The sequence below is a fragment of the Mustela nivalis genome (assembly GCF_964662115.1).
Source record: "Mustela nivalis genome assembly, chromosome: 5".
NCBI classification, from domain to species: domain Eukaryota; kingdom Metazoa; phylum Chordata; class Mammalia; order Carnivora; family Mustelidae; genus Mustela; species Mustela nivalis.
In genome coordinates, this window is record NC_139024.1 from 56,449,020 (window position 1) to 56,466,994 (window position 17,975).

At 39.2% G+C, this 17,975-nt stretch overlaps 1 protein-coding gene across 4 annotated transcripts in view; it reads left to right on the forward strand.

Annotated features, from left to right (window-relative positions):
- EPM2A (EPM2A glucan phosphatase, laforin) overlaps positions 1-17,975 on the forward strand; it is a 234,122-nt gene that overhangs the window by 53,145 nt on the left and 163,002 nt on the right. The window contains exon 1 of one of the 4 annotated variants that reach the window (XM_082730372.1): positions 285-1,358. The exons of 1 other annotated variant lie outside the window; for it this stretch is intronic. In XM_082730372.1, coding sequence (XP_082586498.1) covers positions 665-1,358 — 694 coding nt within the window. In that variant the 5' untranslated portion in view covers positions 285-664. Of the gene's footprint in view, positions 1-284; positions 1,359-17,975 lie in introns of those variants that run through there. 2 more of the 4 variants (XM_082730370.1, XM_082730369.1) reach the window with 2 other exon arrangements.

A 17,975-nucleotide genomic window follows, 5' to 3' on the forward strand; every position in this document is an offset into this window, starting at 1 on the left:
GAGAACAATTTTATTAAAGAACCAGAAAATAACAAATACATAAACAGGAAGGATGGTCATCTTAAACCAGTAACAAAAATTAAAGCCCTCTCCCCACCCATGTAAATAGGTTTTTCCTTTTGACCAAACAGCTATAAATCTGTATTTCTTGACACACAAATATTTGGTTTACTGAAAGCAAATTTTCAGCATTTTTTATTTTTATGCCATTAAAAAAATTATATCACACATTTGTAATCATAGAATTATGGTCCGTATTGTTTTACCTTGAAAAGGACTCGAAAGTATTTACCCCAAACGCGTTTTACATATACTAAAAATAGAATATTTTTTGAAAAAATGAAAGCGATCATGTGTCATTTCAGGCCTCAAATTGGACTAGGCAAGGGAAAAGTAACCAGTGTTTTTTTGCATCAGCTCTGGGCTCTGAACGGCATCTCTTCCACCAATCGGAGAGACCTTCGGAGTTAGCAGGGTCGTTCAAGATGGTTATTTTATACCCTCACGTTACAGATAAAGAAACCGGAGGCCCAGAGCAAGAGACCTGTTTAAGGGCCGGAGCTCTCCAGACACCGCGGCCAGGATCTTCCCCCAACTTCACTGTTAATGTCAGGCCATTTTTCTTTACGACCCACATAAACATAATTTCGACTTTTTGGGAAAAATGACAGGAAAATCGCAGGGGTTCTGGGCTGTTTTCCTCCCTTTCCTAACCCGTTTAGACTCCCTTTTGTCGCCTCCGCCGCGTCCCCCGCGGCCCCGCGGAGCCGCGCTGCGGGAAGAGGCGATCCGCCCGGGCAAGCGTCCTTCTCCGCGAGAGGACACTCGTCCCGCGCCCGCTTCCCGTCGCCACAGGCCCCGGGCTGGACCAGGCCCGGCTCCTAGGCCGCGTGATGCAGCCCAAAAAAGGTGCAGCCTCGCACGTGTCCCCGCCGGCGCCCCGGCCCCTGGCGACCAGGCCCCCTGCGCCGCCGCCCAATCGCCGCGGCCGCTTCGCGCTCGGGCCACGTCCGCCGGCCGCCGGGCACCGACACCCGGAGCTGCGCCGCCCGCCGCCATGCGGTTCCGGTTCGGGGTGGTGGTGCCGCCCGCGGTGGCCGGGGCCGGGCCGGAGCTGCTGGTCGTGGGGTCGCGGCCCGAGCTGGGACGCTGGGAGCCGCGCGGGGCCGTGCGCCTGAGGCCTGCAGGCACGGCGGCGGGCGCGGGGGCGCTGGCGCTGCAGGAGCCCGGCCTGTGGCTCGGGGAGGTGGAGCTGGCGCCGGAGGAGGCGGCGCAGGACGGGGCGGAGCCGGGCCGCGTGGACACGTTCTGGTACAAGTTCCTGAAGCGGGAACCCGGAGGAGAGCTCTCCTGGGAAGGTACTGGAGCTGGCGTCCCCACCCGAGCGCGCCCCGGGGACTGCGGCCTCGGCCTCGGCCTGGGGCGCCCGCCGGTGCCCGCTGCGCGCTCCCCGCGCGCTCTGCCCGTCTCCCCGGCTTTGAAAGCTGCCCCCGAACTTCCCGGCCGCCCCGGTGGGCCAAACAGTGTCCGCCTGCCGCGCCTCGGACTCGGGGCGCGTCCCTAGATCCCTGCCGCGCTCCTGCGCGCCGGCCCGCCCCTTCGCTCCCTGACCCTCCGCCCTTTTTCCCACGCGCCGGGTTCCCGGGGTGTTTCCGGGCGTGTAGGCTGCGCGTCCCGGTTTCCTAAGTAACCCCCGCCCCGGGGCACCCGTCCTCCCCGCGCGAGTCCCTGGCCGCCTGGCCCGCCCTGGGGCTCACGGGTTCTCTCCAGAGCTCTGCCCTAGTATTTCGGCGTCCCGGTTTATCCCCTGGCCCCCTAAGAAATGACCCAGCCGGCGAAGCTGCCCTGTTCCCTCATCCACGTGCTTCTGTATGGGGTTTTATTTCCTTAGATCTGAGAGCTAACCAATGCAAAGACATGGAGTCTTTCTCCTTTTGAATTTTTTAATTTATTGAGATATACTTTGATTTCCCAAGATATAAAAACAATATATGCTAGTTGTAAAAAAAGAAAAAAAAATCAAATTTCAAAGTAAAAACTTCTTCCCTGCACTGCCTTCTGCCCAGTACGTGTTTGTCTCTACCTATCATGTATCTATCTCACGCACAAACTATATGATTCTGTATCTTGCTTTTTCTTGATTAACGATATGTTGCCAATACTTTTTAGCGTCACTCCATATAGATGCATTTTATTTTTTAAAAGGCAACAAAATATTTTGCGTCTAACTGGTGCGCATTCAGATGGTTTTCGTTTTCCTCTGTGTTAAACAGTAGTTGCTTCACTAAAGTCCGTGTATGGAGTTATCTTTGAGTATTTGGGGGTGTTGCTATATGGTAGATTCTGAGAGGTGAACTTGTTAGGTCAGCGTGTGGCCATATTTCACATTTCAATAAGGACTGCGAAATTATACCCTGAAAAGGCTATACCAGTGTAGACCCCAACCCCCAAGCACCCCCCCCCACCTCCCCCAGCGAAGTGTGAATTTAGACAGTTCTTTAAAAGTGGTGTGCAAGGTAGAGGATTGGAGTATGTGTGATCAACAGTTGTCTAAAGCTGATGAAATGAATGTCTCTTTAGAAGTTTATATGACAAAAATGGGCCATTTAGTCCCTAACGGTGTGGAAACAAAGAATCAATAAAGAACATGAGTATTCTGTAATACGTTTGTGTATTATCCACTTGGTTTTATGAACGGGTGGCATTTATTCTCATTTTGTATTACCATGCCTGAATGGAGGGCTGTGCTCACCAGTTTATGCCCTTCTTTACAGGATACAACTTTTATTAATAGAATTACATAATATTTTTAACAATAAAATATCTGCTAATTTTAATAAAAATTATGGACTTTCCCCTCCCTAGTTCTCCTCCATTTCTGTTTTTAGCTTTTCTGATAATCCTCCCAAAGTTCTAAATAATTTGCTTCTATTGCTATTTCTTAATGTATTACGTGTAGCTTTTGTGATCTTAGATTTTGAGTTTCTATATAAATTTTATAAAACATTTTAAAATTAAAATTAGACAGTATCTACTGTGTATCCATAAATTTAACCATCATACTTGCTGTGAAATGTGAGGAATTTAAATTCCTTATCTCTCTGCTCCCTGCTGTTTTTTTTTTTTTTTAAAGATTTTATTTATTTATTTGATAGAGAGATCACAAGCAGGCAGAGAGGCAGGCAGAGAGAGAGGAGGAAGCAGGCAGAGGGCCTGATGCGGAGCTCGATCCCAGGACCCTGAGATCATGACCTGAGCTGAAGGCAGCGGCCTAACCCACTGAGCCACCCAGGCGCCCCTCCCTGCTGGTTTTTATATTATTATTTTATATAAAAATTATCTATGTATAATTGTTGACTTGCTATTATATAGAAAATTCTGTGCTATAATAATTTTACTGTGCAGAAAGTTACCCCTGTACAAGAAGGTAAGAAAAATAGCTGACACATACTCTTTTCCCTCTCCTTACTTTGGTTATTTTCTCTTTATTGGTAAGTTTTATATAATTTATATTGTGTTTTATAATTGTTACTATTCCTTCTTGTTTTGGATTGATAACTTGATTCTAAAAATGTTAAGTTAAAGAGCATTATGAGAAGCATCATGGTCAGCGTTTAAGAGTAAGGATTCTGGGGGCACCTGGGTGGCTCCATGGGTTAAAGCCTCTGCCTTCGGCTCAGGTCATGATCTCAGGGTCCTCGGATAGAGCCTGCATCCTCCTCCCTCTCTGCCTGTCTCTCTGACTACTTGTGATTTCTGTCTGTCAAATAAATAAAATATTAAAAAAAAAAAAAAAAGAGTAAGGATTCTGGAGCCAGAATGCCTGTGTTTACTAATCCATGTGTGACCTTGGGCAAGTTACTTAACTTCACTGTGCTGTCTTTGTTTTTTTTTTTAGGTTTTTATTTTGAAAAGATTTTACTTATTTATTTGACAGACAGAGATCACAGTTGGCAGAGAGGCAGGCAGAGAGAGAGGAAGGGAAGCAGGCTTCCCGCTGAGCAGGGAGCCAGAAGGAGGGGTTCAATCCCAGGACCTCAGATCTTGACCAGAGCAGAAGGCAGAGGCTTTAACCCACTGAGCCACCCAGGCAGCTCTACTGTGCTGTGTTTGAAAGAACTAAGCTGGCTAATAAATCTAAAAGAATTAGAAGAGGACTTACATTAAGTGTTAAATAAGTGTTAGTGATCGTTATCTTTACTGTTACAATTAGGAAATAATTATTGCAGAACCAAGTAGTGCAATTAGACTCATAAAAAGTGTAATTCTGTGGCATGGAACACAGGGAAGGGATTCTTTTCCCTTAACACTGTAAGTGTTAAGATACCCCGGTTTGTTTTACTTCATATTTGGGTGGTAATGTTCTTCTACATCTTGTGTAAAATTTCTAGGTTTTTTTTTTCTTTTTTTTTTAACACCAGAAGCAGCACATTGATCATCAGAATTTTCCTAGCTTGACTGCAGTATTTGATGAATGCAAACTTCTCATTTTTTGGAAAAATTTTTGCCTTGAAAAATTGGGATTCTTGTTCTAATTTTCATTGATGTAGTGCGTTCAAAGCACAACTATCTGGGATATTTTGTTTTTAATTGAACTCCCGGGTTAGTTACATTGTTTTGGATGCCATGTCTTCCTCTTTCTTAAATATCTTACTCATTTTGTTGAGTTGTATCCTAAAATAATTTTGAAGAAACAGTAAATGGGAGATAAAATATCTGAATTCTCAGTTTCTTGAAAATGTCTGTATTTTGCCTTCACACTTGACTAATCCTTTGGTATTCTAGTCGCAAATTAATTTTCCCTTTGAAACCTTTGCCTCATACCTTGTAGTACCCGTTGTAATGGATAACTATGATGCCAAACTAAGCCCATTCCTCTATAGGCAATCTGTTTTTTCCTCCCTCTTTTGAAGACAACCTTTCCTTAAATTATTTTACCAGGATGTATCTGAGTCTCTTGTTTTTATCACTTGACAATGGGTTGGATCTTTCAGTTTAAGTAATTGTTGCTTTTAACTCAGGGAGATAATTTATTATTTCATTTCCTCCCCTGTTTTCTCTGTTCTTTCCTCTGAAATGGCTATTAACTATATAATCCACATTCTGCATACATGTGAGTATCTCTTTTCTCTTATATTTTCCATGGTTTGTGTTTGGATGAATTTTCCTGATAATGTTTCCCAGATCACTGCTTGATTTTTAATACTAACTATTCCATCATTTAGTCCTTACACTGGATTTTTTTACTTTTGGCAATCATATTTTTAATCTTCTGCATTTTTCTGTTATTATCTGATTTCTTTTCTTTTTTCATAGCTGCTTGCTCTTCCTGTATGGATAGAATTTATACCTGAATCTTTCCGATGACATTAGATAGAATTCATTAAAAGTTGTTTCTGTCCTGCGTTAACTTTTTTTTCCTCTATGGGCAATTTTTTTTTTTTTTTTTTATGCTGTAAGTTTTCCCTAAATATTGGACAATCCTTGGATGACCATTCATTTTTATAAATAAAGTATATGTTGATTAGTATAGGCAGCTGTGCTGATTTCTTGTTTAAGTTGTTTATCTTTAGCCCAAATCCCCTCTAAGTGGGGGGGGACATGCATGGGCATGTAGTTTGGCAGATTTCCTTCTTTAGGGTGTGAGGCTGGGGAGCCAGTGAGCTCCAGGTCCTTACCATTAGCAAAGTAAAAACAAACAAGCAAATGAAACTTTACTATGGGGAAATATATTTTAGCATATTTTATTCCTAAATGGGGTTACCTTTTTTTTCTTTCCTTTTTTTTTTTTTTCTCCTTTTCCTTCTCCTTCTTCTTCTTCGTCACCTTCAACTCTACTGGTAGATCCACAGACATCTCAAGATCTGTTCACCTAGATCTCTAGCTCATACGCCCTGGGGCCCTTTCCAGGAAAACCCTTCCCTCCTATGTTTAGAGCACACTGAATTCATGTTGAGGATACGGTGGGCCAGAAGGAGGCATGTGGGAAACTTGTCCTTGCAATCTTTTCCAGGTTGGCATCCGTGTGCTTGTTAGGGGTCTTCTTACCTGTTGCTTTTTTAGAAGTCTTCCCTAACTCACCCCTTAATCTTTCTCATAGTGCTCTTCCTTTCTTCATACCTCATCTCACAGTTTAAAAGCACATTAGTTATATTGGGCTAGACTCTTTGATTGCAAGTAATAGAAATGGAGTGTGAACCAGTCAAAAAAGAGAAATTATTATTAACTCATAGAAACAAACTAAAAGAAACATGGAGTTTAACCTCTCTGCTCTTGCTTGCTCTCCAGCTGTCTCTCTTCCCTGTGGGTTTGCTTTACTCTGGTACTGACCTCATACCAAGGAATGAGGAAATCCTCATTCCCTCATTCCTTGGTAGCTGACTCTACCAAGCTAGACTTCCCAACAGGGAGCTCCAGGCTTACATACTCAAACCAAGAGAAGGAAAAAAAAATTCTTCCCCGACAGCTCTTGTTAGAAAAATGTGTGGGAGAGATGGGAATTTACCTTCCTGGAACCCAGTCATTCTTGCCAGGGAGGTGGGAGTACATGGGTATTTCCAACAGCAAACACTTTTTGAAGTAGGGGAGGAACACTTTCCTCCCAAAAGTGACTCTTTCAGGGGCAGTTTAGAATATGGTGGGCTGTAAGTTCACAGAAAACACAACAAACAGTTGTTTAAACTAATAAAGGTTAATCTTTCTGCTATAAAAAGTACATAGAGAGATGGTGTGGTAATGGCCCACAGCCCATGGATGTCTGGAGAGGTGTCATTGCATTTTCTTGTCTTTTTCCTCAAGACAGACGACAGTCTAGTCATCACATCTGCATCCAGTGGAATATGGGAGGAGAGAGAAGATTGGCAGCATCACCCGTGGGTGTCCCGTGTATCTGGAAAGCTGCAACCTCAGCAGATTACTCTTCCCCACAACACACATACTTCCTTTCAGTTGGTGATTAGGAATAAAGCTACTACAGTGATGGGCAAGTTTTTATGTAAACTTAGTTTTCAAATCAGTTGGGTAAATACCTAGGAATGGGTTTGCCAGAGCATATGAAACTGTATTGAACTTTTTAAGAAACTTGTCAAACCATCTTCTGAAGTGGCCGTAGCGTTTTTCATTCCCACCAGCAATGAATGAGGGTTCCTGTTGCTAAACATTCTCATCAGCAATTGATTTTGCTCAGATTTTGGGTTTTAAGTATTCTTATAGTTGGGCGGTTGGTATCTGATTTTTTTAATTTGTGAAAATACATGATGTTGAGCATCTTTTTATATGCCTATTTGCCATCTGTATATCTTTTTTAATTGGCAGCTCAGATCTTTCTTCCACTTTTTAGTTAGGTTGTTTGTTTTCTTATTGCTAATTTTTAAGAGTTCTTTGAATATTTGGATACAAGTTCTAAAGAGATATGTGATCTGCAAATATTTCCTCACTGTTTGAGACTTGTCTTTTCATTCTCTTAACAGTGTTATTTACAATGTAAAACTTTTAGTTTTAATGCAGTCCATTTTATCATTTTTTTCTTTAATGGGTTATGCCTTTTGTTTTGAATCAAAAAACTCATTTCTAAACCCAAGGTCATCTATTTTTTCTCCTGTGTTATCTTCTAGAAGCTTTTTATAATTTTGTGTGTTACATATAGGTCTATAATCCATTTTGTATTAATTTTTATCTATGATACAAAGTCTGTGTCTAGATTCTTTTTTTTCTTTCTTCTTTTTTTTTTTTTAATGAGTATCTAATTGTTCCAGGACCACTTGTTGAAAATTCTTTCCTTCCTTTTTTGATGGGCCTTTATTAAAATTTAGATATTTGCAGTGATCTGTGTGCTCATTCTTTTACCCATGTCACACAGTGTGTTGATTACTGTAGCTTTATGCTAATCTTGAAATATGAGTAGTATGAGTCCTCCATCTTTGTTTTCTTCAGTATTGTGTTGGGTCTTTTTGGTGTTTACATTTACATTGTAGAATCAGTTTGTTGATATTACAAAAAAATGTGATTTGATTGGGATTGGATTGAGAAAATATATATATATATATATATATACACAAAGTTCAGAAAAATTGACATCTTAACCATATCAAGTCTTTCAATCTATGAACCTGGAGTACATCTCCATTTAATTAGATCTTCTTTGTTTTTTTTCATTAGTGTTTTGTAGTTTTCTCCACATACAGATCCTGTACATGTTCTGTTAAATTTATACATATGTTGGTGGGGGAGGGTGCTAGCTTAAATGGCATATTTAAAGCCTTTTTGATTGTAGATTTCAATTGTTCATTACTGATACATAGGAAAGAAATTGACTTTCATATCTATTTATTTGTTTGGATGTTGGATATTGTAGTTTTTCATTTTAGAGTTGGAAACTTTTTCTGGCAGTTATTTGTGGATAAGTTTGTTACATTTTTTTTTTTAAATTTTTTTATTTTTTATAAACATATATTTTTATCCCCAGGGGTACAGGTCTGTGAATCACCAGGTTTATACACTTCACAGCATTCACCAAAGCACATACCCTCCCCAATGTCCATAATCCCACCCCCTTCTCCCAACCCCCCTCCCCCCAGCAACCCTCAGTTTGTTTTGTGAGATTAAGAGTCACTTATGGTTTGTCTCCCTCCCAATTCCATCTTGTTTCATTGATTCTTCTTCTACCCACTTAAGCCCCCATGTGGCATCACCACTTCCTCATATCAGGGAGATCATATGATAGTTGTCTTTCTCTGCTTGACTTATTTCGCTAAGCATGATACACTCTAGCTCCATCCATGTTGTCGCAAATGGCAAGATTTCATTTATTTTGATGGCTGCATAGTATTCCATTGTGTATATATACCACATCTTCTTGATCCATTCATCTGTTGATGGACATCTAGGTTCTTTCCATAGTTTGGCTATTGTGGACATTGCTGCTATAAACATTCGGGTGCACGTGCCCCTTTGGATCACTATGTTTGTATCTTAAGGGTAAATACCCAATAGTGCAATTGCTGGGTCATAGGGCAGTTCTATTTTCAACATTTTGAGGAACCTCCATGCTGTTTTCCAGAGTGGCTGCACCAGCTTGCATTCCCACCAACAGTGTAGGAGGGTTCCCCTTTCTCCGCATCCTCGCCAGCATCTGTCATTTCCTGACTTGTTGATTTTAGCCATTTTGACTGGTGTGAGGTGATATCTCATTGTGGTTTTGATTTGTATTTCCCTGATGCTGAGTGATATGGAGCACTTTTTCAGTGTCTGTTGGCCATCTGGATGTCTTCTTTGCAGAAATGTCTGTTCATGTCCTCTGCCCATTTCTTGATTGGCTTATTTGTTCTTTGGGTGTTGAGTTTGGTACTGGCACAAAAACAGACACATAGATCAATGGAACAGAATAGAGAGCCCAGAAATAGACCCTCAACTCTATGGTCAACTAATCTTCGACAAAGCAGGAAAGAATGTCCAATGGAAAAAAGCCTCTTCAATAAATGGTGCTGGGAAAATTGGACAGCCACATGCAGAAAAATGAAATTAGACCATTTCCTTACACCACACACGAAAATAGACTCAAAATGGATGAAGGATCTCAGTGAAGGACCTCAATAAATGACCATCAAAATCCTTGAGGAGAACACAGGCAGCAACCTCTTCGACCTCAGCCGCAGCAACATCTTCCTAGGAACATCGCCAAAGGCAAGGGAAGCAAGGGCAAAAATGAACTATTGGGATTTCATCAAGATCAAAAGCTTTTGCACAGCAAAGGAAACAGTTAACAAAACCAAAAGACAACTGACAGAATGGGAGAAGATATTTACAAACAACATATCAGAAAAAGGACTAGTGTCCAAAATCTATAAAGAACTTAGCAAACTCAACACCCAAAGAACAAATAATCCAATCAAGTTTGTTACTTTTGAAGTTTATCTTGAAGATTTATAAGGACATGTCTATGGTAGCTTTTACTGTAGGACTAATTTAGCTCTACCACTAAGGAATGACCCTTCTGTGTTCTCTTTTAAATGCCCCATGTATTAAATAAGATCTCCTCATTCTGATGGAAATGCAAATGTTTCCCAATTCTGTGTGAACTCTGCCAGTTCTTTGGCATACAATATTCAGAAATGTATTGTTTGTTTTTTGTATGGCTTGCTATTTGTTCTTTGTATGGCTCTATCAAATTTCATCTTATGCATCCACAGATTGGTATGAAGCCAAAGAAGCTAAGAGACATTTATGCAGGTTCATGGAACTTTCTCTTCAGGGCTTTTTCATTTCTGAAATTTGGTCCTACAAATTCCAATCACCCTATTCTTCCCAAACTTGGATTTCTATTTCCTCAGTTACTGAGACCACTGAGTTCTGTTCGAATCTTGTTCCTGCATCATGGTTCAGAAATTCTCTACAGGCAGAAATCCGTGGCATTCATATTGTTCACCTTGTTTCTTTTTCTTCTCTCAGAGATTATGGTCCTATGCTGCTTTTTGTTCAACATTTAAAAACAATTGTTTCATACATTGTGCCATTTTTTAAGTTATTTTATCGCAGGAGAAAAAGTCTTGGATTAATTTTTAAAAGTTTGCAGGTAGGTATTTTTCCAGCATATTTTTATAATTTTGCAAAAGAATTCCTGATTTTATTATTTATTTATAATATATTTATATATATGTGTGTATATATATATGTAGATATATTCATACACAGACATACTCAAACACATACACAGTCTAATCTATATCTTTCTTGTTAAAATTGGGTTGTTTTTTTTGGGTGTATCTTCTAAAAGGGATGATTAATAACCATACTGTGGTTGTTATGAGGACTAATTTATAAAGTGCCTAGAACAAAGTAGTAGCTATGACTTTAAGATAGCCAACAATTGATGAAATTTATTGATCTTAAAGGTAGTTTATGTTCATAGAAGCAGCAGCAGTTTTATATAATATTGGACTAATCCATACACTGACCCCAAACTATACCAGCATTGCCAGTATATTCTAGATTTTTCTGCAACCTCCCAATAATTATTTGCCTTACCCATTTCTACTTCAGCTATCCTGTACCTTGGTGAAGAGTGGGTTTGAGTGGAGGATAGAAGGACATGTACCGCATAAGGGATGTTATCCACATTGCAGCTGAATTTTGTGGAGAGTGCATGTAACTTGTTTCTTTGTCTAATTGCAGAATTCTTTTATATTTTTAATCCTTTTAAAATTTAAATTCAATTTAATTAACATATACTGTATTACTAGTTTCAGAAGTAGAATTTATTGATTCATCAGTTGTGTACAACTCCCAGTGCTCATCGCTTCAAGATCCCTCCTTAAGGCCTATTACACAATTACGCCATTCCCCCACTCACCTCCCCTCTACTAAGTTTGTTTCTTATAGTTAAGAGATGTGTGCTCAATATTAATTGGATAAACTTTGACTAGAAGAAAGATCTCCTAAATACAAACTTAGTCCTTTGTTTTATCCATTATGAGGTGAGAGTCTTTCAAGAACATAGCTGTGCTTACTATACTCAGAGGAATCATTAAAAAGGCAATATAAAGAGAGGGACCTAATTGAGAGTTACACGAGAATAACTTAATGAGATATGAATGACAAGAATAAAGAAAACTTTAAAGAGTGACATATGACATGACACATACACAGTCTAATCTATATCTTTCTTGTTAATGGTGCCACGGCTTCCAATCAGGCAAGCTCATTAAAATGTTTTATTATTCCAAGATCATCCTCAACTTTGAATATGACATGGTCAAGAAAGAAAGATTTATTTTGGTAATAGTTTATTACTGTTGAATGAGAAATTCTGACTGAAAATTGTGATAAATGAAATTTAACTGGTTCTTGGTCAGCTGAAATTACTGTATGATGATTTCATTTTGTGATGGGGAAAGTGGGTCCGAGAGAGGTTTAGCAGATATCCTAAGCCCACACACTGTTAACCTGTGGGAAACACTGGCTGTGGGAAACACCTTTAGGCAGGTGTCATGATTTGGCACTAGGCAGGGCATGGAAATTTGGTGAGTGAATTTTCATATTCCATACACAAACTCTAAATCAAAGGCTTCATAGATGAGAAGGAGTTCACTCTGGCTGCGTAAGATCTAGGATATCTCTGTTTCATCAGTGAGAAGGGAATTGACAGAGAATGAGAAAAAATGGAGAGGTCAATGGAGACTGTTTACTCGAAAGGATCCTTCTCTTAGTATTCTCTCTTCCCTCCTCTCCACTCCTTTCTCTTCAGAGCATTCATTGAATGTGTTATATCAGCTCAAATGACCTGAAGTTTTAACAACATCAAGAAGGATATTCAAACCAAAATGAAAAGCACGTTTTACCTCTCTTGGATCAAAACCAGTTGTATCAGGCAGAGGAAAATAATCCAGGAGTAGATATTACTGCAGTTTCTTACTCTATCTCCCCTCATACCTGATCCTCCTTCATTTGCCAGAGAGTTAATGGGAGCAGAAATGAAAGTGCTTGCTGTTTTTAGATGATCTGTTCATGTCCCCTAGAAGCAGAATGAGGTCCTAATTTTAGGAAAATTTAAAGAAAATATTGTTGCATGCTCACATAGTGGGAAAGGAGAAAAAGTTAGGAACTTTTTTTTTTTTTCCCAAAAGATGGTAAAGCAACTACGAACTTAGCAATGTTATTTGGCGCTCCTGTGGAGACAAAATATCAGTTGGATAAGGCATTAAACGAGTATAATGTGTTTTATGGTGTTTAATTGAAAGATAAAATGCATACTGTGGAGATTTTATACTTCATTAAATATGTTTCTTTGTGTAAAGATAATGCTCAGGAGGATTTGGGATGTGAGTGTGAATGAGGGAAAGATTTACAAATTGGATTTGTAGAAAGCCAGAGAATGGACGGATAGCTTAATGAGATGAGACAAGTCTGAGGAGATTTCAACTTTCTGTGAACGAGATGGGCTCAGCTGGCAGGTCAGGTCTGACTCGCTGAGCTCCCGCTAGGTGTGAGAGATGGCTCTGTGTCTTCGGGCCGGCAATGGTGCCAGGGCTTCCAATCAGGCAAGCTCATTAAAATGTTTTATTATTCCAAGATCATCCTCAACTTTGAATATTGTTACCTAGAAATGTTATGTTTTCTGCTCCGATGGTGGATCCTGGGCTCTGTCCATCTAGCTCAGGTCTGCATTACAGCCAATATACACTGAAAGAGAAGCTTGACATTTTCAGTTCTATGACCTTCATGTTTTAAATGTTAAATCATAATGTCACATTAACATAACACAGAGCTTGATCCTGAATTTTTGCTAATTAAACTATAGAGAATTAGAGGAATGGTTACTATCAAATCATTTTCTTTTCAGTGTGGTTGTAAAAGGCTCTATATTATGTCTGTGAGCAAAGAAAAATTTTATCAACATTTCACCCATGATGGCCAACATTTCTGGGTGTCATATTTATAGATTTTATGAACTATTAGTACCTTTGGCAAAAGTTAGTATGACATTTAAATTCATGTCTTTTGTCATAAATTATCAATTTATTACTTTCTTTATTGGTTGAAATCTCTAAAAATTTATCTGTTTGATGAGTATGACAACAATTACCCAGAACAATTCCAGAGCTGGAGAAATTTTGAACTCCCATAGACAGAAAGTTATATTTGGGGGTTACACTACTATTTCCATGATCTTAGTTTTAGAACTATCCTAAATATCACCTATTGATTTCTGAGGTTGTATAAATTCTGAGTGTGGGATAGAAGAAGACATTGGCTTAAAGTGTTGCTTTAACATTTACTAGTTCAGAATAATTATGAGGAAACATTGAGCCAATACACGTGAACATTCTTTGTAAATGGAAGTAATGATTATTTTGTACTAAAAATATTGACAAGATTTTGTCATTGGCTTATTTATGTTTATCATTTTCTGGTGGTACTTCACATTTATTTGCAATGAGGGAGTATCCCATAAATTTTTTTTTTTTTGGAGAATTTTTTAAAAATTTTATTTATTTATTTGACAGAGAGAGAGAGAGATCATAAGTAGGCAGAGAGGCAGGCAGAGAGAGAGAGAGAGGAGGAAGCAGGCTCCCTGCTAAGCAGAGAGCCCCATGCGGGACTCGATCCCAGGACCCTGAGATCATGACCTGAGCCGAAGGCAGCGGCTTAACCCACTGAGCCATCCAGGCGCCCTCCCATAAAAATTTTTTAAGAAAAGCACTTTACCCCTGAACTATGTATACATAGTTTTGCAAAGGCTTCAGTTTTCACTTACTTAATCTGTTTAGAAATTTGAATCTGTAATTTTCACTTGATGATGTCTTTTAATTGAAGTTCAAGAGGTTTTACTATTTTTCAGAGAGATTTGCTTAGAATTCATTAGTGAATCAATCTAATCAGGTGTGAGGAATATGGAGAGATATAACCCAAATTAAACTTTAAAAAAGGGAACTCTTAGGTACTCTGCTGTTACAAAGGTGAACAAAATGCTATGAAAATAAAAATGTATTAATAAGCTCATTAAACCTCACATTTTACTATTACTTAAAACCTTATTTTGGTGTTAGCCATTGAGAAAGGACGTCTATAACTTTCCGTTCCTCATTTAGGCACCCTAACAAATCAGAATACGTATTTAATTCATCTGATCAACTCATTTTATACACAATTATGAGATTCAGTTATCCACCTGACATTGTGATAAGTGCTGGGAAACACTGATGAAAAATTCACAGCTCTTGAGTGTAAGAGGTTTGTATTCTAGATGAGAGAAAAAAAAGACTTTTTATCAAGGAAGGATTGTAACAGCAATCTGAAATTCTGTATACAGTGGAGTGGCAGAGGTTTATCCGGTAATCAGTAATGGGAGACGGGTTGAGGAAGTCTTTATGGAGGGGAAAGTATTTTAAACTTGGTATTTAAAGAAAAACAGGCTCTTCCCTTGTTATTTTTTTCTGTAATTATGAAAATAAAAGCAACACATTTATTCCTTTTTTAAAAAAATTAACATATAATGTATTATTTGTTTCAGGAGTACAGGTCTGTGATTCATCAGACTTAACACAGTTCACAGCACTCACCATAGCACATACCCTCCCCAGTATCCATCACCCAGCCACCCCATTCCTCCTAGCCTCTCCCCTCCAGAAACCTTCAGTTTGTTTCCTGAGATTAAGAGTCTCTTATGGTTTGTCTCCCTTGCTCGTTTCTGAAGCAACGCAATTATTCCCAAGGATTTGTCTGATGTGAATCTAAGAGGAAATTGGTGCTCTTACTTGATCTTCTATGAGTGAGAATCCTTGTGTTATTAAAGTGACCAGGGAAAAGCCAGAGTCTTTTCAAAGGCATTTAAGTGTTTAATCCTTTGGTGGTAGGACTCCTCTGGAGTTCTGTGATGGGTGGCTGAGCTGTAGGATTTTGGGGAAAGGAGTGCTGAGGGAGAGTGCTGTCAGGCAGTTGATTGAGGAAGGTGGGGATGGGAGGAAGGGGGGGAAGGGGTCTACAGGAGATGTGGGGGTGGGGGTTATGCTTATGGCGTGGTGAGTAGGACCTTCTTTCTTGAGGCCTCTCACTGCTTTGTTCGTTTGGACCACTGCTGTTGGCATCTTTTCTTTTTCTTCAAATGTAACTCAGGTAATTCTCAGCGAATTTTCTAGATCTGCCAGTGATTCCCTAACCTGACTGAGCATTAGGATCACCTAATTGGGAATCACTGGCATATCTTTAAAAACATACAGATTCTTGGGTCAGTCACAGACTTACAGAATCTCCAAAAATGGAGCCTGGAAATCTGTACTTTCAAAAAGAGTTTTATTGAGATATAATTTACATATCATAAAATTCACCCCTTTAAAGCATAGAACTGAGCGGTTTTTAGTATATTCACAAAGTCAACATGAATTACCCAACGTTTTCACCACTCCAAAAGAAAATTTTCTACTTGTTACTAATCAGTCCCCGTTTCTCCCTTCCCTGTCCTCTGGCAAATGTAATAATGTACTTTCAGTCTCTATGAATTTGTTCGTTCTGAATGTTTCATATAAATGGAACCATATAACATGTGACTCCTTGTAACGGACTATACATGCTTCATTCATACTTTTATTGCTGAGCAACAGTTCATTGTACGGCTATACCACATTCCATTTATTTGTTCATCAGTTGATGGACATATGGGTTGTTTTCACTTTTTGAATAATGCTGCTATGAACTTTTGCATAGACATGTTTTTACCTCTTTTTATTTCTTTGTTCATTTTCACTTCTTTTGGGTATATATCCAGAAGTGGAATTGCTGAGTCGTGATAACTCTTTGGTTTTACCATTTGACAAATTATCAAACCGTTTTCCAAAGTGACTATCATTTTATATTCCCACCAACATTGCATGAGAGTTTCAGTTTCTCCATATCCTTTACAACATATGTTATTGCCTGCATTTTTAATTTTATGTGAAGTATCTCATTATGGTCTTGATTCGCATTTCTCTAATAACTGATAATGTTGAACATCTTTTCCAGTGCTTATTGGTCATATGTCAACCAGAGGTTACCCATTTGTGAGTGTATCTTCTTGGAGAAATATCTATTTATATCTCTGTCCATCTTTAATTGGGTTATTTGCCTTTCAGTTGCTGTATTTTTAAGAGTCCATGTGTTTTAAAACTCTCCTCTGGTGGCTATATAGATAATACTTGGATGGGCCGTAGGAAACTAGGGTAGGCAGCTGACATACCTAACTTGGATTGAACATTGAAGCCTTTACCTTGAAATGCATGAATTGGTTTTGTATAGTACTTTACTTTGTTGTAAACATGTAAGGCAATATGATTTAATGGTGATTTAATGGAGTTACCTGTTAAATACATTTATCTTCCTTGGCCAACCCTGCTACCAAGTTCATCTTTTTGTGCACTACCATTAAGTGTAGGTGCTCTTTGAGCCTCTTCCCTAAATCACCTCTTATCTCAAGCTACAGTTTTCCTTTGAAGGATTGTCTCCAATCTTGTGATGATCGAGCCCTAACTCTAATTTCTCTTCTGGACTGATGTATTCTATTGTCTATACAACTTTTTCATCTGGGTGTCCTGTTAGTAGTGTAAGCTGAATATATCAAAACCTCAACTACTGATAAACCTTCACAAAGCTTTTTCCCCCCCCGTGTTCCTGATGTAAAGATACTAGCTCAGTCACTCAAGTGTGTGGAAGCATAACTTCTTCGGCTGGGCTGATTGCATGATGAATCTCTGAGGTATGCCAAGCATTTCCTAGTCCACATCTTAAGAGATTGTGATTTAATAGTTCTGGGATTGGCCAGGGAATAAGAATTTTAGAGTTTCCCCAGCCAGGTGCCTTTGATAACCAGCTGGTTTGGGAGGTCTCTGTAAGATTCTGTAAGCTGAAATATTTCAGTTCTCCCCCAACCCTACCGCCAACTACCTCTTTTTATTTTCATCCTGCTGCCTCGGTTATGGTTTGTTTCCTTGGCATTTCAGTGGCCTTTTACATGATCTAACTCCTTTGTGTCCTTTCTCTATTCAATCCTCCTTCCACATTGCTACCAGAATTTTCTTTTTAAAATACAGATTGGATAATGTCACATGTGCAATTAAGAATTCTTTGTCAAGTTCTTATTTCCTATAAAATAAATCTAAACTTCTTACTACGGCCTTTCAGGCTTCTCACAATTATCTACTTTTGTCTGCACTTCTGCCACTTCCTGAAAACAGTCTAAGTTTCAGCCACCCAGATTCCATTTTTCCCCACTGTTTCATGCAGCTCTTTCAGAGTGCTCTGCCTTTTCTTCAACATCTGTCACTACAGTGGCAAACTTACGTCTGCAATGAACCATCTACATTATTCCATTGGCTTTGGTGAAACAACATGAAAACTAATCAGAGGTAGCTTCTTCAAATAATTTATATTTATTATACAATTTTTAAATGTGACAATTGATTCTATAATGTAAAGTTATTGGATCTATGTAAACCAAACCAAACCAA